At 56.0% G+C, this 21,868-nt stretch overlaps 9 protein-coding genes across 9 annotated transcripts; 5 read left to right on the plus strand and 4 right to left on the minus strand.

Moving 5' to 3' along the window:
• The first annotated feature begins 113 nt into the window (after positions 1 to 113).
• On the plus strand, positions 114 to 1,996 carry K452DRAFT_351141 (uncharacterized protein). Its single transcript, XM_033545696.1, has 2 exons — positions 114 to 1,299; positions 1,368 to 1,996. Exons 1-2 carry the CDS (start codon positions 232 to 234, stop codon positions 1,629 to 1,631), a joined length of 1,332 nt encoding a protein of 443 aa, XP_033397942.1. The 5' UTR covers positions 114 to 231; the 3' UTR covers positions 1,632 to 1,996.
• Positions 1,997 to 3,495: 1,499 nt separating this feature from the next.
• K452DRAFT_227245 (uncharacterized protein) lies at positions 3,496 to 7,206 on the minus strand (the record flags this gene model as incomplete). The annotated part of the gene is made up of 6 exons (XM_033536888.1): positions 3,496 to 4,915; positions 4,968 to 6,351; positions 6,398 to 6,464; positions 6,516 to 6,896; positions 6,953 to 7,086; positions 7,143 to 7,206. The coding sequence occupies 6 exons, from the start codon at positions 7,204 to 7,206 to the stop codon at positions 3,496 to 3,498; spliced, it is 3,450 nt and encodes a 1,149-aa protein (XP_033397943.1).
• An 899-nt stretch (positions 7,207 to 8,105) lies between these two features.
• On the minus strand, positions 8,106 to 9,540 carry K452DRAFT_28540 (uncharacterized protein). Its single transcript, XM_033540105.1, has 2 exons — positions 9,113 to 9,540; positions 8,106 to 9,056 (listed from the first exon to the last, which is right to left on the minus strand). The coding sequence occupies exons 1-2, from the start codon at positions 9,338 to 9,340 to the stop codon at positions 8,211 to 8,213; spliced, it is 1,074 nt and encodes a 357-aa protein (XP_033397944.1). The 5' UTR covers positions 9,341 to 9,540; the 3' UTR covers positions 8,106 to 8,210.
• A 294-nt stretch (positions 9,541 to 9,834) lies between these two features.
• K452DRAFT_227490 (uncharacterized protein) lies at positions 9,835 to 10,887 on the plus strand (the record flags this gene model as incomplete). Its single annotated transcript, XM_033536906.1, has 3 exons — positions 9,835 to 10,215; positions 10,266 to 10,703; positions 10,768 to 10,887. 3 exons carry the CDS (start codon positions 9,835 to 9,837, stop codon positions 10,885 to 10,887), a joined length of 939 nt encoding a protein of 312 aa, XP_033397945.1.
• Positions 10,888 to 11,570: 683 nt separating this feature from the next.
• Positions 11,571 to 14,324, minus strand: K452DRAFT_318515 (uncharacterized protein). The gene is made up of 6 exons (XM_033544163.1): positions 13,663 to 14,324; positions 13,577 to 13,600; positions 13,210 to 13,520; positions 13,072 to 13,158; positions 12,624 to 13,015; positions 11,571 to 12,553 (listed from the first exon to the last, which is right to left on the minus strand). The coding sequence occupies exons 1-6, from the start codon at positions 13,984 to 13,986 to the stop codon at positions 11,892 to 11,894; spliced, it is 1,800 nt and encodes a 599-aa protein (XP_033397946.1). The 5' UTR covers positions 13,987 to 14,324; the 3' UTR covers positions 11,571 to 11,891.
• Positions 14,325 to 14,938: 614 nt separating this feature from the next.
• K452DRAFT_287453 (uncharacterized protein) lies at positions 14,939 to 16,668 on the minus strand. The gene is made up of 2 exons (XM_033540475.1): positions 15,605 to 16,668; positions 14,939 to 15,550 (listed from the first exon to the last, which is right to left on the minus strand). Exons 1-2 carry the CDS (start codon positions 16,458 to 16,460, stop codon positions 15,036 to 15,038), a joined length of 1,371 nt encoding a protein of 456 aa, XP_033397947.1. The 5' UTR covers positions 16,461 to 16,668; the 3' UTR covers positions 14,939 to 15,035.
• Positions 16,669 to 17,554: 886 nt separating this feature from the next.
• Positions 17,555 to 18,505, plus strand: K452DRAFT_199301 (uncharacterized protein; the record flags this gene model as incomplete). The annotated part of the gene is made up of 2 exons (XM_033536005.1): positions 17,555 to 17,772; positions 17,824 to 18,505. Coding segments are annotated over 2 exons (900 nt in total), but the record flags the coding sequence as incomplete, so codon positions are not given.
• Positions 18,506 to 18,514: 9 nt separating this feature from the next.
• On the plus strand, positions 18,515 to 19,729 carry K452DRAFT_227682 (uncharacterized protein; the record flags this gene model as incomplete). Its single annotated transcript, XM_033536913.1, has 2 exons — positions 18,515 to 18,973; positions 19,034 to 19,729. 2 exons carry the CDS (start codon positions 18,515 to 18,517, stop codon positions 19,727 to 19,729), a joined length of 1,155 nt encoding a protein of 384 aa, XP_033397949.1.
• A 510-nt stretch (positions 19,730 to 20,239) lies between these two features.
• Positions 20,240 to 21,475, plus strand: K452DRAFT_318518 (uncharacterized protein; the record flags this gene model as incomplete). Its single annotated transcript, XM_033544164.1, has 2 exons — positions 20,240 to 20,321; positions 20,375 to 21,475. The coding sequence occupies exons 1-2, from the start codon at positions 20,313 to 20,315 to the stop codon at positions 21,473 to 21,475; spliced, it is 1,110 nt and encodes a 369-aa protein (XP_033397950.1). The 5' UTR covers positions 20,240 to 20,312.
• Between the last annotated feature and the right edge of the window lie 393 nt (positions 21,476 to 21,868).

The following is a 21,868-nucleotide window of genomic DNA, read 5'->3' on the forward strand; positions in this document are numbered from 1 at the left end:
AGACGGTGAATCTCGCTTGACGCTGATGATGCGGGGAGGGGCGGGCGGCAGGCTCACACAAGCTCCTTCCCGGGCTGACGTCGACCCATTCCCACAGCTTCCGCTCGCCTGCCCGCTCACCCAACACCGTGACACTCTCCCACATGCCGGCCACCATTGCTGCGCACACGCTGCAGGTCATCGGTTAATGTCGCGTCGCCCTGACCCTTTGTCTCCACCATCGTCACCGTCATGTATCGCAATCGCAACGATCCGCGTCTGCGCCGGACGCTGGACCACATCTCGCAGAACCTTGAGTCGGCCAACGAGTCTGCTCAGGCCAACATCTACTCTTTCTCCCACAACTACATCCAGCCGTGCTTCTCCTCGGTCGGCGGCTGTTTCCAGGCCTGTGTCGCGCCATGCGCCCGAAGCCGCGAGGACCGCCTGCGTCGCCAGCGTCGCAGAGGCCGCGGCAGGGCTGAGCTGAACTTTGACTTCTACGACGACTGGGACGAGGACGAGAACGATGAGTTTCTCGGCTGGGGCAACAATGAATTTGACAGGCTGCTGGCTGGCTCCGGCAGTCAGCCCACCTCCCACCAGCCGGGCCGACAGCGAGCTATGAGCTACGGTGCGCGCAGAGGCGAACGAAGAAAGAGCGCCGTCCAGCCCCACGACGGTGGGCCCGATCCCACAATCATACCTACGAGCTCGTATTTTGGTTTTCTGGGGAGGCTTCCATGGAAGATTGGAGGTAAGGGGCTGAGATACAGGCCCTCGGCCGCAGACCTGCAGGAGCACCCGGGCGCAGGCCGGAGATCGCTGGAGGAACAGCCATTGATTGAGGAGAGTGACGAAGAAGCAAGCCCCAAGCGGCACAGGAGCGAAACCACGGCGTCGGGTCGGACTACTGACTCCATGAGCTCACGAGGCGACATCTTCCCGAGTGAGGACGAGATAGACGATGCAGTTCCCCTGGACGATGAGTTCGCCATGGTGCTTGAGCGTCGGAATACAGGCATGTTCCACGACGATAACAGCAGTGGGAAGACACCTCACGACAAACGGCCATTTGGGTCACGTATGTCTACCAGAACCCCGTCCTCGAAAAGTGCGGATTCTAGAAGACGCTCAGATATGGCATCTCCAACGGTGGACAAGCGTTCAGAAGCTGGCATTCATGAGATCCCAACAATGGTCGACCTCCGATACGAAGAGGAGCGCCTTCAACGGGAAGAGGAAGAAGTCGTCGAAAGGAAACGCGACGCAGCGCGAGTTCTCGCTGCGAAGCGCGGTCTTCGACCAGACTCCCCTTCGGTACGTACTATCTTCAATTTTTGATGAGCGACTTTGATCTGACAGATGCTATTGCTGACTTCTAGCAGCCGTCACCTTTGTCCGAAACCAAATCTGCGCCAGTGACACCGGTACATCCAGTGCCACGGCAGCAGACGCCAGAGCGGCCATCGTCGCCCGGCACCATTCCATTCCCTTCATTTGATGCGCCACCAACGGAAATGACCTTTGCGGCGCCTGACTACATCAAACCACGTCAACGTGACCGCCAGGACACTGCGCAGACCCAAGACGCGCCTGACACATCATTTGTCCCTGCCAAACTTCCCCATTTCAAGCCCGGACCCGAGTGAGATTGCCTTGACTGAAAAGCCACTGACATAGGCGCTTGCTCTCTATCTACATGAGACCTTATTTCGATGAGTTTTCGCAACCACCTGCCCCCATACCGACCGCTGCCACGTCTGGAAAAGGAGTTTTGAATTGCGCCGCGAGGCATTGCTACGAAGATGATACCCAAACGCGGCGTTTTGTATTGTGTCTCAGATGAACCGGGCAAGGGATGATCGGCGCAAAAAGCATTAAAGGCGTCAAAGAACGGAAGGGTTTTTTTCTTTTTAATTGCCTAGATAATTATGGATTAGAGAGGACGCGCTTTTAGCGCAAATAGACACGGTCTATCTTGTTTCGCTCCATGATAGACATGCTGTTACGGGAGAAGCTTTCCAGCGTTTCCATGCACGGAATGTTGGTGACGAGAGGTACTTGGAAGTGAAGTATGTCTCATTACGTGACTGAAACCAGCAGCCAGGCTCCTCGAGACAAATTGCAATATCACTAAGTCGAACACCCATATACACTCACAACCAAAGCCTCACATACGCTATCTACCACAACCGCACACAAAAAAATCACCACACAGGCATATTCGTGTCAAACGTCCAAAAGTCCAAAAGCATGCATGCATGCATGCATATTGTTACATAACCCACGATCAACCAATCAACCAACCAACCAGTCAGACAGTCGGTCAATCAATCAAATAACTTAAGCCAGGAAGGAAATAAAAACGCCAACGACCGCATCATCATCCCTAGTCCTGGTGTCCATTACAGATTACCTCTTTGACACCCCCTTTCCCCTTCTTCCTATCTTTCTTGCTGTTTTCTCTTTATGCTCGCTCGCTTGCCTGCCTGCTACCCCTATCCAAGGAAAAACCTACTGCGCAGATAAAGTCACGCACGCAGAGACGAAGAACAAAGAGAGAGAGGGAGAGAGAGATAAAGACAGAGACAGAGAAAGCCGCCCATGCTTTAAGAAACAGAAGAGCACACCCAACGAGCAAGAGAGCGAGTGACCCAGCCAGCCATACAACAACAAAGACAGCAACAACAACAGATAACAGTGACAACAATAGGAAAGCAGGTCAGTTCATGTCGCCGGCTCATCCCTGGCCCGTCTTAGCGCTACATCCATCCAAAAGCCACAACATGCAAAAAACAACACACTACACACTACGCGCTCGCCGCCCATCTGTCTTTCGCTACTGTAAGTAATCACGGAGAGCATACGTTTGTCCGCCCGTCCGTCCGTCTGTCCGTGTGTTCAACCGGCCAACCAACCATTCAACCAACCGTCCAAACAGAAAACGCGGTGCGAGGCGTGGCCGCTGCAGCCACAGCCACAGCTACATATAGCCATAGTAACTGCACCTCCACGCAGGCAGCATGTCGTACCGTACACGCCACCGCTCATGACGATACTGTCCTGTCCTACCGCATCCGACCCAACGCCCGTGAAGCCCAGTGATCGAATGACTGAACTAGAGAGAGACTGAGAGATAGAGACAGATAGAAAGAGAGAGGAATAAAGGCCAGCGATCAAAAGCCTTCAAACGCCATAAAAGAAGACAGAAATAAGAGGTACCAAACCACATAATTAAGGGTTTTTTCATAGAAAGAGATAATAAAAAAGAGGCAAGCTGGGGGGGAATTGATGAAGAAGAACAACAATCAAAAAAAGAAGAAAGTCAAAGTAGTAGTAATCAAAGTCAGCCGGTAAGCACCCCCCCGCCCGCCTCCCCAATCGCTTATTGCTTACCTACCGCCACAAGGCCTCCCAAACACCCCTCACCCCCTGCCTCCACCGCGCGCGCCGCTGCCCTTGTGTTTCTGCTTGTCGCCGTACCCATCCTCCCACAGTCGTCGCGCCTACGCCTCAGAACATCCGCCGCCCGCCGCCGTGCCCACCCTCGTCCGTCTTCATCAGCCTCCCGCCAGCCGACACGCGCTTTTGTAGCCGCGCGTCGCGCTCGCGCGCCCGCTCGCCTGGTGTGCTCCCGTTACCTGCCATTATCGTCGGCAGCGCCGTTATCGTGTCCCCGCTCGGGTGATTCGCCGTCGAGTTCGAGCCGCCCGCGCCCGGGTTCCCTGGCGCCAAGGCGTTGGCGCCGGGCCGCCGGCCTGTGCGCTGGTCTTCTTTTTGCTCGAGGTAGAGGCGTGCCGACATGCTGAGCGGGAAGGGTGAGGGTGTCGAGGGAAGCTCTGCTCCATTTTGGAGAAGTAGCTCGGCGACAATGAAGGTCTTCCTGCCGGTCGATGGGCCGCCTGGTGGTGGGTGGCCGGGCGAGTTTGCGGGCGACGCCACGGCAGATGGCGACACGGGGTCCGCTGCGGTGAGAGCGAGGTATACTCCGGGTGTGTTGCGGGACTTGTCGGCTGCGTTAGGGTTTGCGCGGAGGGCGAGGGCGTACAGCACGTTCTGGATATCGTTCTTCTTGATAGATGCGATGAGGGTCTCGTCCGCGGTGGAGTAGTGTGAGAGGGTCGACGAGATTGGCTCCACAAATGCGCGCTCCTCGTACTTTTGCTTGATGAACCTAAGACGATGCTCTCGCGTCGACACTGGCCCGGGCTTCTGAGACCGATCAAGCCGTGCTTCCCAAATCATGTTGCTGACTCGGTTGCCGATCGTGAACAGCAACTCGATAATGTCCTGCGTGAAGGAATGGATGTCAAGAGTGAGCGAGCGCACCTTGGAGATGTGCGTGCCTAACGAGCGATGGATTCCACTGCACTCAATGCACACCACGATGCCGAGGTTGATAGAAACCCAATCAACTTTGTTCTCCGAGCCGCAGTCGGCACAGTACTTGTTGCCGGCATCGACTTCGCGGATTTGTTCCAGGAGCTTGATAGATTCTCCCATGTTGGTCTCGGCGATCCTGTACGCCGGCTTATCGCCGACAGTAGCATGCCGTGATGGAGGCTTGGAGCCACTCATCTGATGACGGTGACCAGACAGAGACGTGCTCTTTCCAGTAAGGACGGATGCAATATCCCTACGAGTTGAGCGATCCATGGCCTCGGGAGGCGGTTCAGCCATGGCCTTGCCCTCAACCGCACTTTGCAGCGCATTGTTGATCGCGCTGATCCAAGTCCTGAGATCCTCTTCACTAGTGGTTTGATACACACGGGTGAATTGCGGGGTGATGACCTCGAAACAAAATCGACGCTCCGCATTACGTGCTTCCCGTACGGAGGCTACACGAAGATCGATCGGCGTCATGTGGAGGTTCATTTTGTTTTTCCAGTCCGAATATTCCGACAACTTTCCCTCACCAACAGTTATCCAAAACCTGGGAAGCCTGTCAGTATCCTGTCTGTGCATAAGAAGAAAACTAAACTTACTTATGCCAAGCCTGTTTGTTCAAGCCCTTAGGGTCAATGTGGCTTCCTGGTTTGCTGAGTGCCCACAAAAGGCCTTCTTTGTGGGGAGGGTGCAGGCTGTCTGAGCCATCACCTTGCTTATCTTCCAAGTCACGAATGCCCTTGAACTTGTTTTGACCAGGGCTACTTCCCGAAAGAACGGGTGGCAGGCCAGAAAGGCCCGGAGTCGTCGGCACGGTTGCTGTCGCAGGCGGTGATCCTAGCGATGGGGGCGGGCTGAGAATGGTCTTGAACGTGGGGGCAACGCTGTTGGATCGTCCATGCTCTTCACTGATCGGCCCCGGCCCGCCGTTTGCTTGAGCGAAAGCCAAAACTTCTGGTTCCTTGTATGCTGTTGCGCTCTTCTCTAGGGCTCTCCGCTTCACTTCTCTTTCGGTCCTCTGAAATTGGAATTCTTTGTCGGCTTCCTTGACCTCGGAGGTAAGCGCTTCGAGCTGGGGAAGCATGCTCCGAATTTTTTCTGCCGTGGCCATGAAGCCCTTGGCTTGGGCGTCCGCATATTTCGTCAAATAAGATAGCACCTCCTGGTTTTTTCTTCCTCCATTCAAGTCTTGAATATACGAGGAATAATCGAAACGCTTCAGTTCGAAGTTGCGTCGCTTGGATTGATACTTCATGTCGGTCTCGATGCGCCTCTTTTCTTTCATCGTATCCTGTCGCTGGCCAAGGTAGCGACTGACATAGGCATAGTACTCTTTGCTCTCGTCTTCAAAATCTTTCTTTTTCGCCTCCGCTTGCTTGATATCCACATTATACATTTTAGAAATTGGATCAATGATTAGCTTCTGAACATTGATGGTATTCAACTTCTCGTAAGCCAAGATCTCGCGCGCAATCTTGTCGAAGTAATGGTCTATCGCAGGTTGCACGGAACTGGTGTTCGAAGTTGATGTTTCTTTAAGCGCGTCGATCAACTCGGACACTGCATTGTTGTTGGCCATCTGAGCATCGAGGGTGGCTTCCGCTTTCTTGAGCACTTTCTTCCACTTTCCGCGCATATCAACGGTGGTCTTTTCATAGTTCTTGAGATTCGCACGGAAGACCGGGCCATCATCTAGAGTGCTGATATCTTCACCGGGTCTTTGGGAGGACAAGTCGACCTTTATTGCGCCAGTACCACCGAGCGTGCCGCCACTCAAGGCGCTCGTGTAAGTAGGCACCAAGTTCAATGTGTTTTCTTGTAAAGCCTCTACCATGGGCGACGAAGGCAATTCTCTGTACTCACTCTCATTGGAATCGCTCACTCGAGACTCCATTGACTGCGCGGACGGGACTCGTAATCTGGGTGGTACGTTTAGCTCAAGCATAGGCGACGGCGTTTTTGGGCTGTTAAAACGCTGTGTGTCTGTGTTTTGTTAACAAAGTCCAATAATATGAAGCGTGGCACCTACTTTGCACCCAGAACGAGAAGCTTGCCAACGTATCTAGCCTATGAGCTCGTGGGTCGTATTCCACAAACTGACGCGCTGGTTAGCGGCAAATCTTGACAACGCTTTGGCAAGCACTTACGCTACAGCTGTTCCGCCAGCCACCACCCCGGTCCTCCGTTGCCCTCGGTGGCCGCCATTTCCAAGTCCATTGAAACTGTACTGATTGATTACCCAGGGTAGCATAGTCGCCGACCAACTCCACGTTCGGATTCTTGTGCAAGTTCGGGTCCATGTGAAATTCTCTCGTGACCAAGTTATCAAGCTCTCTGCTGCTAGGCGCAAAAACGTAGGTCAGGCCGTTGATCATCGTGTCTACCGCATGCGGCGCGCTGGGCCTGGTCGGGTCGTAGAGAGGGGAAGATGATTGCCTGACAACAAAAGTAAAATTAAAGTATAGTTCCTCGTCGTTTGACAGCCGGAGCAGGAAATTGGGTGCCATGCCTGGTAAGGTCTCGGGGTCCTGTGGTCGACAGTCTCAGCGGCGGCATGGCTCAAAAGGACAGAGGCATTTCGAACCTGAACATAATCCACTATCGTGTCATCGCCTATGTCCCTCCTCACGTTGTAGCGCGTTGACGGGAAAGCGTTCGGCGAGATGTTCAGCAGGATGCGGCCGCGCGCATTGGTGACGACGACGTTGGCGATGGAAACTAGGCCATTTGTTCAGTGACGGAGGCGCAGGGTGTCTGGAAGCGTGGAAGCTTACAGCGATTCTGGTCGCGCAAGTATAGAGGCTCTCCCTCGCCCTGCCTGCTACCGACATTGCCCATGTTCGGCGATGCAGCCTTTCCGCCGGCGGGCGCAAATCGACGGGGCGCAGAGACAAGGCGGTGCGCAGACCCGAGGCGATTTCAGAGAGGGCACACAAGGGCCAGCGCCGCTCGTCGGCGGGTGGCTTGCGGAGCTTGGAATGCGGTCTCGTCCGGGAATGATGCGTGGACGAAGATCGAGGGGAAGCGCTCTGGCGCGCGTCGCGGAGGGTGTTGGATGGTGGCGATATGTACTACGGGGGAAAGATGTATGTACGGAGCGGCGGTGGTTCGTTGTAGGGGTGACGGGGCGGAGAGCGGAGGTGGCTTTCCCAGCATGGAGGAGTGCTTGGGCTTGGATGCAAGCTAACGAGGGGATCTTGGGAGAGCAGCAGCGTCAAGCCTTCGCAAAGGGCGCAATGACTTCCGCGGCGAGGCAGGGGCCTTCTGCAAGGCGAAGCCGTGCGCATCGGCGGTCACACCTGGGCAACGCTGAACAGACGTGACGGGCCATGTGCTCCCACGCCTGCCTGGAGCTCTCAAAGCCCGAAGCGCACGCCCTCGCTCCCGAGCCCAAAATCAAATGTCTTCCATGTCTCAGTCAGGCGCCCGCCTCCGCGCCTGTTTCCTGCTCGCCACGCCAAATCTCGAGTCATGCTGAACAGAACACGTTTAAGATTCGATGTCGTCGAAGGAGTTCCCAACGTGGGTCACCGTCGTATCATGTATCAACCGATCAAAACGAAAACATCTGCCTGCCGGCTGATCATTCCTGCTGACGAGCCCGCGAAGCCACCAAACGCGTCACACACATGACATGATAGCTCTCGCTTCAGTCAAACCCCTCGAATCGCGCTGACAATAATGAACAACACGCCCGCAGCCAGTGACACAACCAAACAACCGTGCGGCCCAGTCGTACTACGTACAACTCATCAGGGCGTAAAAAAGACCGACTCCAACCCGACGCCTCGCTGAAAGAAGAGAGCCCTACGTTCGCCAGCCTGCCCCCAAAGAAACCTGCTTCAAAGCTCATCCTCGTCCGTATCGTCGTTCCCAAGGCCAGGATACCTGCCCTTCCAATCCCACGGGTCTCCTCCAGGGACACACAGGCCTAGTCTCCAAAAGTAATCCCGGTGAGCCCAAAACAGCTGCCAGAGCCTGAACCGCATAGGGACCCATGCCGAAGGATCGTCGCCAGCAATGCAACTCGGATCCTCGTCGCGCGAGCAGTGGTGGATGTCAGCCACGCTAGCTGGTAAGTCTGGTTTCCCAATAAAGACCTCCCCGCCATGCATTTGATATCCCCATTCTTTCAGAGGCAACAGCGGCACAGGATCGCCAACGTGAGTGACTCGCCGGAACTTGCTCGTGGTAACGTTCGTATTCTCACCTAGCTCGAAACGTTCATCAATATAACGAACTAGATGGTCGTTTCCAAGGCGCGGTTCTCCAAATGTGGTTACGTGAGGGTCCCAGCCGCGAGCTTTGAAGTCTAGTGCGGCAAGTGTAGCCACTGCGCCGCCTAGAGAGTGGCCCACCAGGGTGAGTTTGTAATCGGGGTGGGCAGTAATAGTTTCGTTGACAGCGGACAATATCTTGTCGCGCGTGTTTATCCAGGAAGTGTGAAAGCCCGTATGGACGGTGCAGTTGTTACACTTGGGCGGTTTTGCGTCCGGTGCATCATCGCCATGGCCTTTATCCTCTCCAGGATACGGAACGTACTCTTGGGGAATAGTGGAAAGGTCGATGATGGTGTTTGCAATTGAGTAGGTGCCGCGGAAAGCCAGGATGATTCGAGGATCCGAGGGGGGATGCGACAGGGCGATATAGCCACACGAGTCGGAGAGGAGCGGACCTGTGTTCCAAGACTATTTTCTCATGAGCGTTTGCGACCGTGGCCCAGCCAGCCAAGGAGAAGCCCTACGGTGACAAGCTCAAAGTTCCTAAACTCGGCGCATCGGCTGGGGCATCTGAAGGGTTTCTTGATGCCCAGGCCGGTCAAGCCCACGCAGTAAGAAATGTCGACGATACGAGCAAGCTCCTCGAGCTCGGCAAATAGTTGGACGGAGATGGTGTCGTTGGTCGATGCGTCGACTACCGGATGGCGCAGAGTAGCGACCGCGAGAGCGGCGAAGATGAGGCCGAAGCGCATCGTCGAGGTGAGTATGGCATGCTCGGGAGGGCCACGCAAGAAGCGACGGGCGGGAGAGGGAGGACACAAGAATGCGGAGCGCACGAGAGGCGCGCGTGAGACGGGGGTCGTCCGGGACGAGTCTCGACCCAAGTGCAGCGCGGGCCCGGCTTGTCCTACGTCATCTGCCGTTTTGGCATTTGCAGGCTGTTGCCCAGCCGCAGGCACTACATCACCACCTGCACTAAAGACTTCAATCCGCCGGTCCCTTTTCTCCCGCGACACCTGCAATCCCTCCCCATCAAAAGTCTAGTTTCCGACCGTTTTCCCCCTCGCCTTACCCTGCCCGTTTCCCATCCCTGCCCGTCTTCTCTGACTTGCGATCGCCACCCTTCCAATCTCATTGTCTCACCACCACCAACATGGAGGAGCCTATCGCTCACCAGGACCACGCTCCTGCGCCGCGTCGAGCGAGCCAACCTCCTCCGGATGACCCCACAAACACGGTAGCCGCTATGCTCGCGCCTCCGCCGGAATACAACGGCTCGCAGCCGGGCTCTGCTCCGACGAGCAGGCCTCCGTCAGCTATCAATGCCTCGACCCAAGTGCGATACGAGGACCCCGACTTCACCCATCCGCCGGATCTCAACTACAGCCTTCGCACGCGCAAGAAGAGTATCGCCATCTTCTGGTGTCTCATCGTCGTCGACTGCATCTTCACCCCCATTGCCCTTTACTTTGGCCTTTGGTATGGCACGAACCTGTCGCACAATGCCGTCTTCAGTATCAGCACCGGAACTCTCGGCAGTGTCTCTATCTTCGAGTACTTCATCCGCTTCTACCGGCTGTGGAAAAAGGGTTCGGATTGTCGCGTCATTGGCGCTCAGCGCACTTATGTGAGCACTCCCCTTAACACTTGACCGTTTCTTGGCTGACGTCGGACAAGCTCGACTGGTTCCACTGGAATCTCTCGATCGCATGGATAGCCGTCATGATCGAACTGATCGTCGGCACCGTACCGAAAGAACCACCTATCCGACTGCTGGCCATGCCCGTCCCCAGTATGGTCTTCGCCTTTGGCGTCGAGCTGCTCATCATGGACGCCGCCCGCATCGCCGGATATAGGGCACCGGTACGCATCTCATCGCTGCCGCAAGGTGCGCCGCTGCGCCCCGGCATCTACTCTGTCATTGAGGATGTGGTTGCTGTTGACGGCGGCGGAGGTACCGAGTTCCGTCAGCGCCTTAACCTGCGCTACATGGCCAGCCACCTGTTCCGGCAAATGCTGCACCGCCTGACTTTGTTCTGGGCGGTTGGCGCCTGCGTTATTGCCAGCGTTACGACTGCTCTCATATTCACTATTCAGCGTGATGCTGCCTATGTGGTTAGTATTTCAACACTGTTCAACCTCAATTGTCAATAAACAGCCATGCTAACATTGGTCCAAGGTCGGCTGGACTGTCCCCTTCATTTGGGCTGGTGTCTGGACCTGGATCACCATCATCTGGGTGCAGCGCAGCCTCAAAGACGAATACGCCAAGTGGTCCGAAGTCAAGTGGAAGGCGTAAGCGCTTTCTCTCCCTTTCCATTAACAACGAAATTTTCTGCTTTCAAGCGTGTACTATACGGGAAAAAGGAATTCTCTACGATGAACGGCCAGACGGTGTTTATTTTTTGTTATTGTCATCTTATTTTCATCTTAATTCGGATGAGGAGCTCTCACAGGTGAGATGGGATAACGCCTGTGCACACCTTCCCACAGCGCGGCGCACCAGAGGTGATTGCTTGGGTTGGGTTAGTCGGCTAGACATGGCGCGGCTCCATTGTCACCTTCCTTAGGTATTTGCTTGCTCGCTCGAGACGAGGCGAAGCGGCCTACGGCTGGATCATGGTGGTGGCATTTTGTTATTTGTTTTGCGGGATGGGAGTCTGCTGTTTGCGGCTCTCCTTTGTTCTGATCCCGCTCTGTACTATACCTATCTACGCGCGCGCTAGTTATGACTTTAATGATGATTTTGTATGTGCGATGTGAGATCTTCGGATTAGTGAAGAGAGGTGTTGGTAAATATATCGAGCTTGTTTGTACGACGCGTGTTTGTTTACTATAAATCCCTAGATCTTGCTTCCTACGTTCGACCTTGCCAAGATACACTAGTCGAAAGCGGTATAAGGATTGGAACTTTCCACTGTTACTGTACGTGTCCTTAACATGCTTTGATTGTGTTTATTTGTTTGTGTAGGCATGGGTATGGTAGGTACGTTGCATGCAAGCAAGCACACGCATTTTTATTTTCGTCTAACTACCTCGCTCCTATCTAAGCAATTACGCCGGATGCCAACCAGTGGTGATGCCGGTGATGTAGAGTGGAGTATCATAATTATCAAAGTCAGCATGCAACAGAATAGTGGAGTTTGTCGCGGGGTATAAGAAAGCGGGGGGAGGGGTTTTGAAAGCGAGTCAAGGGGCGGCAGGATGCAGAATAAAGCAACGTAGAGGGAAGAAGTCAGATGAAGAAAGGGAAAACTGCCGCCCACACAACTACCACCATCACAACCGCCGTCGTTCAGAAGCTTACGCAGCCCCCATCTCCAGCTTCTTGCCCTTGACGCTGACCCACTCGACGAACACAGCGCCCAGCAAGCTCAGACTGCCCATCGCGACACTGACATACCACGTCTCAGTGAGGGCGTTGTTATACGCCGTCAGCACGCCCTCCAGGTACTGGGGAAACCTGCTGCCAATGACCTTCTGGATCTCGGTAGCGCCGGTCGCGAGCACCAAGGCCTGCAAGCCCGCGCCGCCCTCCGGAATCGCCTTGCTCACGTTCTTGATCAGCTGGTTCGTAAACACGTTCTGGCCGACGGATATGAAGAGCGCGCCACCCAGCGTCTGGCTGAACATCATGATGGCGGTGCCGATGGGTATGTCTGCCGCCGGCAGCGCTGCTTGCACCGCGATCAGCGTCTGCTGCATCCCGAAGCCCACGCCCATCCCGAACAGCACTTGGTACCCGATCCAGTGCGAGTGCGTGGTGTCGGTGTCGAAAGTCGTGAGCAGCCCTGCGCCTATGGCCATGAAGACCGATGACACCAGCATGAACGGCACGTAGTACCCGATCATGGTGACAGAGACGCCCGCGATTATCGAAACGATCACAAGCGAGAGAATCATCGGCAGGTTCATGATGCCGGATTTCACGGCTGAGGCGCCCTTGATGGCCTGGAACCAGATGGCTGGTGGAGTGGACTCGTCAGTAAGGGACGCCGAAAGTGAGAAGGAAGAAAGGTAGGGATGAGCACTTACGCAGATAGTACACAAGGATGAAGAAGGCCGCGCCCAGCGCCGCGCCGAACCACGCGCTGGACCAGACAGTGCGGTTCTTGAAGACGCGGGGCGGCACTGTCGCGTGCTCGCCCTTCCAGATCTGGATCGCGATGAAGCCGATAATCAGGACGCCGAAGACGATGAACAGCCCGATGATGCGGCCATTGCCCCACGCGTACTTGGAGCCGCCCCATTGGAGTGCCAGCAAGAGGCTCACGATGGCGGGGAGGAAGAGGATCGTGCCGTAGAGATCAAATTCGCGGAGTTTAGCTCTCCATCCGACGGCGCTGGCCTTGACGACCTTGGGGGACTTGAAGAAGAAGAAAATGAAGATTGCTGTGATGAGTCCGAATGGCAAGTTGATGTAGAAGCTTAAAAGGTGAATTAGCAGCTGCAACAGATGGCGCAAAGCCTGGTTTCGACTTACCACCAACGCCAGGTAACCTTGTCAGTGAAGGCGCCTCCCATGAGCGGGCCCGCGACACTCGCAATTCCATACATGGCGCCGATCAGACTAATAACCGCGTTAGTCTGCTCTCTCATCCAGTCGCGGGTGTGAACTTACCCCGTATACGTCGGGCGCTGGTGCAGCGGCACTGTCTTGCTAACAATCAAGATGGCACCGGAGAAGATGCCAGCAGAACCTAGGCCAGCCACGGCTCTGCCCACGATCAAGGCATTGGACGTAGGCGCAATGCCGCAAATGAAGGAGCCCAGCTCGAAAATGAACAGCGCGCCGAGGTAGATCCACTTGATGCTGAAGAACGTGTACAGCTTGCCGAAGACGAGCTGGAAGGCGCAGGTGGTGAGTAGGTACGCGGAGCCGTACCAACCCACGTCATCAAGGGCCTTGAAGTGGTCTGTGATGCGCGGAATCTGGACGTGAGAATCAGTATACGCCTGGAGACAAAGGAGCTGAAGCGCGCAATTACCGCAGTCGCGATGATCGTGTTGTCCTGCGAAGGTTGGCGTTAGCTTTGGACCCTGACCCAGTTTCGTTGAGTGGGGTGTGACATACCAGCGCCATACAAAAGACGGACAGACACAGCGCAATGGTGATGAATGTGAGCTTCCAAGAACTGGGCCATTCCTCCTCCTCTTCCTCCTGAGGATTCGTCTCATCGAGAGCTTGCTCGAGGTTGGACAACTCGACAGGGCCGCCGGCAGAGATGGAGTGGCGCTCTTTGCGAGAGGCGGTCTCGGACGCGGCAGTGGGCATGGTGGTGTCGAGAGCATCGTTCTTCTCGGCCACCGAGGGCGGCTTGTCGCTCGACGCAAGGGAGCGGGCATCCATGGTCTGCGGCGTGGTAGGGCGCAGGTAAGGCGAGTCTTTGACAGCCATGGTTGCTAAGGCCAACGCGGCGCCTTTTCAACTGCTAGCAAGACGGAGGTAGCAGCGGCGTTAGGAAGGGGTGCGAATGTAGCTGCCTGGTGGATAAAGCGCCAAAGAGTCGGCAGGATTCAAAGGCGCAGTCCAGAGTGGGTGAATGGGTAGGAGACTGGGAGGAGCGGTGTCATATGGCGACGACGGGGGGAAGTTGACCCAGCAGCCGACGATGGGCAACGCGGCGCATGGCAACACAGCAGCCAGACCCAATGGTGTGGATGGTCGCGAGGCTCACCAGCACGTTTGCGGCCTGGGGCCGGACGAATCTGCCCTCCGCCGCCAGGAAAACAAACGGTGGGGCGACCATCTCCCCCAGGCTCCCGTACTCTATCCTTGTCCCCACCACAAAAGCTCGACCGGGGGGGGGGGGGGGGGGGGGGGGGGGGGGGGGGGGGCAAGGGTGCCAGCGTGACTGCTCCAGCCTCTCGACCTCATCTCGCGTTCGCATCCGTCTCATGCATGTATGTATGTACAACCGTAGCGCGTCAGCATGCAGCTTTCCGTCTCTTTGTCCTTTGCTTTTTTTTTCTCGCGCACCCCGGTCCGAAACTACTGATTGCCAGTCGCGATCCAGACTCATTCCTTTCTACTAGCATGTACCGCAAAGGAATCTCGAGAATCTCCGTGTCTCCAAATAGGCCAAGGGGCATCCTTCCTCGTAACTCTTGCCATATTGAACAGGGTAGCGTCGCGGATCCAGTCGTGTCACCGCTCGGGGTTGACAATGTGGCTGAAGCTAATCCAGCCGTACTTTTATCCAGATGGTGTACATCGTACGTTGGGAAAAACGCGGCGGGATGCTGACTGTTTGCCCCGATATTCTCCGCATCTTAGTCACACTTTGCCAAGTGACGCAACAGCATCATCGAGTCTGCCAAGCGACCTCGTCCCGCATCAGAAAAGGCGTCTATTCGTACCTAAGTAACCCCTCAGCAGCTCGTGACAAGCCCAGGATTTCCATCGCCCAAACGCCGATCTCCGCCGATGCCGATCCCGACAGCACGTCAGTACCTGAACATCACGACGCCCGCCCGCGCTGGATCCACCTTACCTAGCTCCAGCTTCTCGGGACACTTGTCGAGCGCCAGAGCGCCATTGATCACCAGACTCATCGCGCGGCCCAGCACGCCCGCACGTTTCTCCCGCACCTGCTCGTAGACGTGCTCGGCCGACACGAGCCCTTCCAGCCACTCGCATACTTGAGAGTGCTGCTTCTCCACGCTGTAACCCTCCGCCTCGCCTGCCCGCATCTGCTCCAGCGTCCAAGGGCTCCACGCGCAGATGGGTGCTTCTGAGCTGACGGGCAGCACCACCGCGGGGCATCCATCGAAGAGGTGGAAGATGATCGTGCCGCAGCCGGGGCGCCGCGACGTCGACCACATATTTGCGCGGTAGGGCGAGATGGCTGTGAAGAGGACGATCATGCGATTGGTGCCGATGTTGTTTGTTGGGTTGGGGTCGCACAGGGACAGCACATTGGCGCTCTCGGAGAGCAGCTTTTGCGCGAGTGCGCAATCGCCTAGAGGAGAGGGTTAGCTGTATGGTGGAAGGGATGGGAGCCTACAGCACTTACCACCAAGGAAGGGTCCGTAAAACTGAGCCATGGAAAAGTCGGTACTCCGCGGTACGAGCGGTGTCCTGGCACTGGCAAACAAGTACGGGCAGAACCAGCCCTTATCGCACGCCTTCCAGTCCCTCGTGGGACATTCGCCGGCAAACTTCAGATCCGCATCGATGCCCATCAGCTTGTGCTTGACGCCCACCTGCAAGCTCTTGACATTCGTCGTTTGCAACATCTTTTCTTCCTCTGGCAAAATGCGCTCAAACACGCCCTTGTCGACTACTTGCTCGGCCATCTGAAAAACACCCTCTTTGATCACGACGCTGCCAGCCATTGCAGCCGCGCTCGAGGAAACTACCTCTGCAGCGAAGCTGTCTGCACCGAACATGTCGCCCACGACGTGGTCGGCGCCGTTGACCAAGTGCGAACCAACACCAGCAAATGTGACGAAGAGCACCGCGTCGCGGTACCGCACATTGGGCAACGTGACCGGGTTGTTGTCACCCCAAGGGGACAGCGCACCGGCCATCTTTACTGTCGAAGAGGCCGTCTTGTGAGAGGCGCGTGCAAAGCGACCAACCAGGGTGTCGCCCAGGAAGCGTCGGGCCTTGCCAGTCCGCCTCTCTTCGGGTGTCGTCTGTGCTGCTGTCTCCTGAACAGCATCGCCATGATCGGGAATTTCTTTTGTCTCTTGTGATGCGGCCTGTGATTGTGCGGGTATCTGCTTGCCCAGTTGTTTTAGGTCGTCGTGATGCAGTTTTTGGAAAATGCCGTCAATGATGTTATTAATCGCTCGTTGCTTCTCCTCGGGCATCTGCTTGAGGGTCTGCTGGGCAGACAAAGTTCCGGGAGTCGATTCTGTGCTCATTCTGCTTTTGTTGGTGGTTCGTAGAGAGAGGTGGGTAGACAGAGGCAATGTTGAAGGGCTGTCGAAGAAGTTTATATCATGCTGTTGAGTTCCAGTCGACAGGGGTGACACGGGGCTCTACTGATTCGTGCCTTCTATCTACGGGCCGAGACCATTGCGGGGCTAGTCGATGAGGATGGAGGACAGACATCATCAGAGAAATCAATGGGGATTCTATCACGTTGAAACGACTTTGATGCGGTCGTCGTCAACAAAGCTATGACCGTTATATGCACTGCCACAGGGGCGGTGATGACACTAGAGCAGACTTGGTGGGGACCAGAGTCACGATGGCAGTAACCAGAAGCAAAGAAACTTGAGACAGCGAAACATTTGACCTCGGGGATGCCGAAACAAAGACAGATGACGCTTGAAATATCGAGCAACGGGCCAGTCCCTGCTCAGACGCATGCCGCACCGCCACGATCTGCGAGAGGATCCCGGGCTGGTGCTTGGCAGGGCTTGTTATCGCTTGGACGGCACTGACGGTTCGAGAAAGCTTGAGTCTGGATTCTGGAACAATATGGAGGCTTGGAGGTTAGTGGAGACGGACCGCCATTGGAGACCCCTACAGGCATCGCACGGTGTGGTGTTGAGGCGCAGTTACTGCGGTGGCAGTGTAGTCCAAAAAGGTGATCGGCCCGCTTTCTTCTTTCATCTTAGCATGCACCCTATCGAACACGAGTCGTCGGCATGGCCTGCCCCTTCGTGCCTCTGGCCCTTGTGAGGCTACCAGCCAAGCAGCGGCTCAAGCGCATCTCCACCAGCGCGTCAACTTTCCTTTTCTGCAATGCGTCATCACCACCGCAGCGATTGTCCTCAAACAATCTGACCGGTCGTGCCGGTCCCCGCACATCCGAACGGAGCCGTTTTGACTTTGTCTTGGTCCTGCCTGGTCCGGCGGGAGATCGTCATGGGGTCCTCATAAGGCCGTCGTTAACCGCCCTCCGACAACACCATGATATCAAGGAGGCGCCCCGCAAGATGGCTAAGCGCCGTCATCTCTCCCCACACTATACCTACCAACCTGACCAGCGTCTGCCGTCATAACAACTATGGGATACTATGCTGAAGCCGAGGAGTGGAAGGACGTGAAGCCTATCCCGCTTGATGAAGGCGGCCCCAACCCTCTCGCTGCCATTGCCTACTCGGACGATTATGACGAGGCCATGTCATACCTGCGCGCCATCATGGCTAAGAACGAGATGAGCGACCGCGCCATCGACCTTACGGATACTATCATCGACGCCAACCCCGCACACTATACTGTCTGGTATGCTTCCAACGTGCGTTGCTGGTAACCGCCACATGCTGACGCCCGCAGGCTATATCGTGCCAAGAACATTCTTTCGTTGAACAAAGACCTACACGCTGAGATTGCGTGGCTTAACGAAACAGCCCTGAGAAATCTCAAGAACTACCAGATCTGGCACTATCGCCAGACAATAGTCGACAAGCTAGACTCTGCTGAAGGCGAGCAGGAATTTATCGCAAGCATTCTTGCCAAAGATGCCAAGAACTACCACGTCTGGAGCTACCGGCAGTGGCTGGTGCGACGCTTTGACCTCTGGGACCAGGGCGAGATCGAGGCCATTGAGCGACTGATTGCCGAGGACGTCCGCAACAACTCCGCCTGGAATCACCGCTGGTTCCTCGTTTTTGGAAACGACTTGAACAACTTTTCGAATAAGAAGGTCCTTGACCGCGAATTTGACTACGCCAAAGCTGCCGTCCACCGCGCGCCTCAGAACGAGAGCCCTTGGAACTACCTCCGCGGGCTGGTCCGGCACGCACATCTGCCCTTGAACACGCTGAAAGACTTCGCGACCTCATTCGCCGACCCACACAAGCCCGACGACGTCCGCTCGAGCCACGCCCTCGATCTGCTCGCTGACATCTACGCCACCGAGGAAGGCAGCCAAGACGAAGTGGGCAAGGCTCTCGACCTCCTGGCCACGCGTTACGACCCCATCCGTCAAAACTACTGGAATTACCGCAAATATCTCGCCGCCAAAATGAACGATCATCCCGTCAACCTCCCCACGAGCGACTCGCCCACCCTAGCCGTAGTACAGCCCACCGACGAAGAGAAGCTCTTGCAATGGACCAAAAACGGTGCGTCATGGAAGGGTGCTCTATCTCTCGAGGCTTATCTTCGTCGCGAAGAGCATCTTGCCCGGCAGGACTTTACTAAGGAGGGTGGACTCACCTACTGGGTGCTTGTGGATACGGCACCGAAGGATCGCGTTGTATTGGCTGGGTGTGAGACTTTTCGCAAGCGGGCTGTCGTGGCACAGGGAGGGAAAACCAGAGATGTCATAACGCACGGCGTGGGAAGTGTCTTCTCTCCACCCGAGTACAGAGGGAGAGGCTATGCGGCAAGAATGATGCAGGAGCTAGGCAACAAGCTTCGTACCTGGCAGCCGGAGCACGGCGAGTGCCAGTTCTCGGTCCTTTGGTCAGACATTGGCAAGGTAAGTGCGGTTGGCAAACTGTGAATCACCATGTGCGAGCTGCCTCTAACAACACGGAAGAAATTCTATGCTGCGCACGGATGGGAGCCGTTCCCATCAGCGCACATTTCTTTGCCAGCATCAACTGCGGCGGGGAACGACGGAACGCTTCCGCCGGTGCGAGAGCTGTACCCCGCGGATCTCGCAGATCTCTGCGCAGCAGATGAGGCTCTTATGCGCAAGAACATGCAAGAGCGAGCGGCCGATGGCAAAACGCACGTCGCAATATTGCCCAGGCTCGATAAGATCCAGTGGCACCACGCGCGCGAAGAATTTGTAGGCAAAGAGTTTTACGGAAGGGTTCCGGAAGTCAAAGGCGCGATTGTGGGAGACGAGGAAGGCAGGCGCGCGTGGTGCTATTGGACGCGAATGTGGTACAACCCAGACGCGCAGCAGGACAAAGACAACACGATGCACATTCTGCGCCTGGTCGTCGAGGAGGATGTTAGTCCGGATGCTGTTGTCGCGGCCATCGCGGCGCTTCTTGCTAGAGCCCAGCAGGAAGCCGCAGGGTGGCACATGGCAGAGGTGGAAACTTGGAGCCCGTCGCCAGAGGTTGTTGCTGCTGCGCGCTCGCTGGATCCCAAGACAGAGGTGATCAATAGAGACAAGGATAGCATCGCAAGCTTGAGGTGGTACGGGGATTCGCCGTCAAACGGCGGAAGCCTTACGGAGGCTGTTGAGTGGGTGGGCAACGAGAAGTACGGTTGGTGTTGAGCATGTCTTTCTGTAGCTCTACCTAGATTTGCGAATCAGATCGCCGCGTTCGCTCGCGCTCATCTTCAAGATCCCGCTTGTAGCGAGAAGCTCGATGAAAAGAAAATTGCAGCCTGTCAGACGTCCATCGACACCCACCCAGCAAGGCCGACCGAAGCCAGACACCGAGACAGGGTTGAGATCATCACCACTTCAGCCGAAGCCAAAGTACAAGGTATCACTCTAGGGTGCCGAGGATAGCGCTCATCAGCCAGGTTGGAGATTCTGTGGCTCTGGTAAGGAGCTCAGAAGAGGACGATTACTATAGAATATGATTCTTAGAGTAAAAGTCGACTGGAGAAGAAGAAAGGAGCCCGAGGGAGAGCAGACTTTTATACCGGGTGGAGGGGACCGTGCTTGCTAAGCGAGAAAATTTTCGCACGTGATCTGGGTTTTCTTTCGGGCCGCGTTGGGCTGCGGTTGCGGCGAGAGAGCCGCACTCCCGCGGCCAACGACTTCTCGGACCATCATCCCCGCCATCTGCCGCGTCGTGAAGCGCGCCAACGAGTTCGACCTCTCCGCATCCACATCGCGAACTGACATCATGGCCAGCGTGCGTTGTGCCTGTCCAGCCTCGCGCCCACCTGTCTGTCCTGACGGAAACAGCATGGCGTTCCCAGAACCGCCGCCGTTGAGCGCACCGAACAGGTCAAGCAAAAGGAGCTGCAGCAGATAGACCAGTACAATGAGCTGGTCCGCCTCGTCAATACGAAGGTATCTGAAGAGCAGTACAGCACCGAAACCTTGGCTCTGGTCTCGAAGCTTCTTACTCAGAACCCCGAATACTACACCATCTGGAACTACCGCCGGTTGATCCTGCAAGACACGTTCAAGAATGCTCTGGCAGAACCTGCGATTGAGCCAGCCGCCTTGTCACCGGGCCAGCAGATCATCCTAGACTATATTGTCAACGACCTCCGCTTCCTGGTGCCCCTTCTCCTCAAGTTCCCCAAATGTTACTGGATCTGGAACCATAGACTCTGGTTGCTCGAGCAATCGACTGGCCAGTTACCAGCCAGCCATGCACGGCGTCTCTGGCAGGAAGAACTCGGTCTTGTTGGCAAGATGCTCAACCGAGACAGCCGTAACTTCCACGGCTGGAGCTACCGACGGATCGTAGTAGCGCACCTCGAGCAGCTGCCAGCAGCAGAAACAGACCAGGAAGCGGAGCGTAGCGGCACAAGCATGACGGAGCCTGAATTCGCCTACACGACCAAGATGATCAACACGAACCTGTCCAACTTCTCTGCCTGGCATAATCGCAGCAAACTAATCCCGCGCCTGCTAGCCGAGCGCAACGCCGACGAATCTGCACGCCGCGCCTTCTTGGCCGCGGAGTTTGAGTTTATCCAGCGAGCGCTGTACACGGACCCGTACGACCAGTCGCTGTGGTTCTATCATGCGTACCTCATGAACACAGTCGATCCTGACACGCCGCCCGAAGCGCGCATCTGTCTTGACCTGGACAGTGGCTTGCCCAAGGAAACGTACGACGAGCAGCTTGAGAGCATTAAGGATATGATGGACGGTGCTGAGGATTGCAAGTGGATCTACCAGGCGTTGCTGCAATGCGCGCTTGCGCTGAAGGCTGTCAGTCCTGACAGCGTGTCGGAGGACGAGATGGCGGCGTGGCTGGCTGAGCTGAGGAAGCTGGACCCTCTACGTTCGGAGAGGTGGGATGACTTGAGCAAGAAGCTTAATATTTGAGGTTTTGGTAGAGCGGTCGGGAGGCTGACTGTTAGTCAATCAATTCTTGGGAGCAGGATCACGCAGAAGATGTTCACTGTTGAGTGTTTGAAACCACTGCTTTCACGTATCCCTCAACTACTCCGCCCTCCCGTTGCGAGACTACCAAGCTCCTCTAACAGAGTCTTTAGCAGCAGGCCTGGACGCCGCCGTCTGTGCCGTACATGTAATCCTCGACGACGCGGGCCGCGTCTCTGCGCTTCTCGCGACACTCACCACCTCGAGCACGACTGCCGGCTACACGGCGTTGCGGAGCAGGGCTGCGCGTCTGAACTGCGCGTTGTGTGCACCTCGGACTTCGACTCAGGCACCTCTGTCGTGGTCGAGAGTTCAACGTTGCTACAGCCTGCTTGC

Source organism: Aplosporella prunicola (assembly GCF_010093885.1).
Source record: "Aplosporella prunicola CBS 121167 unplaced genomic scaffold K452scaffold_12, whole genome shotgun sequence".
Taxonomy (NCBI): Eukaryota; Fungi; Ascomycota; class Dothideomycetes; order Botryosphaeriales; family Aplosporellaceae; genus Aplosporella; species Aplosporella prunicola.

Coding starts and splice junctions, on each gene's coding strand:
- K452DRAFT_351141 (XM_033545696.1), top strand. CDS start 232: ATGTATCGCAATCGCAACGATCCGCGTCTGCGCCGGACGCTGGACCAC. Junction 1,300..1,367: donor TTCGACCAGACTCCCCTTCG/GTACGTACTATC, acceptor GACTTCTAGCAG/CCGTCACCTTTGTCCGAAAC.
- K452DRAFT_287453 (XM_033540475.1), bottom strand. CDS start 16,460: ATGAGCACAGAATCGACTCCCGGAACTTTGTCTGCCCAGCAGACCCTC. Junction 15,551..15,604: donor TTACGGACCCTTCCTTGGTG/GTAAGTGCTGTA, acceptor CCTCTCCTCTAG/GCGATTGCGCACTCGCGCAA.
- K452DRAFT_28540 (XM_033540105.1), bottom strand. CDS start 9,340: ATGCGCTTCGGCCTCATCTTCGCCGCTCTCGCGGTCGCTACTCTGCGC. Junction 9,057..9,112: donor GGAACTTTGAGCTTGTCACC/GTAGGGCTTCTC, acceptor ATGAGAAAATAG/TCTTGGAACACAGGTCCGCT.
- K452DRAFT_318515 (XM_033544163.1), bottom strand. CDS start 13,986: ATGGCTGTCAAAGACTCGCCTTACCTGCGCCCTACCACGCCGCAGACC. Junction 13,016..13,071: donor AAGGTTACCTGGCGTTGGTG/GTAAGTCGAAAC, acceptor TCACCTTTTAAG/CTTCTACATCAACTTGCCAT. Junction 12,554..12,623: donor CATCCTTGTGTACTATCTGC/GTAAGTGCTCAT, acceptor CCACTCCACCAG/CCATCTGGTTCCAGGCCATC.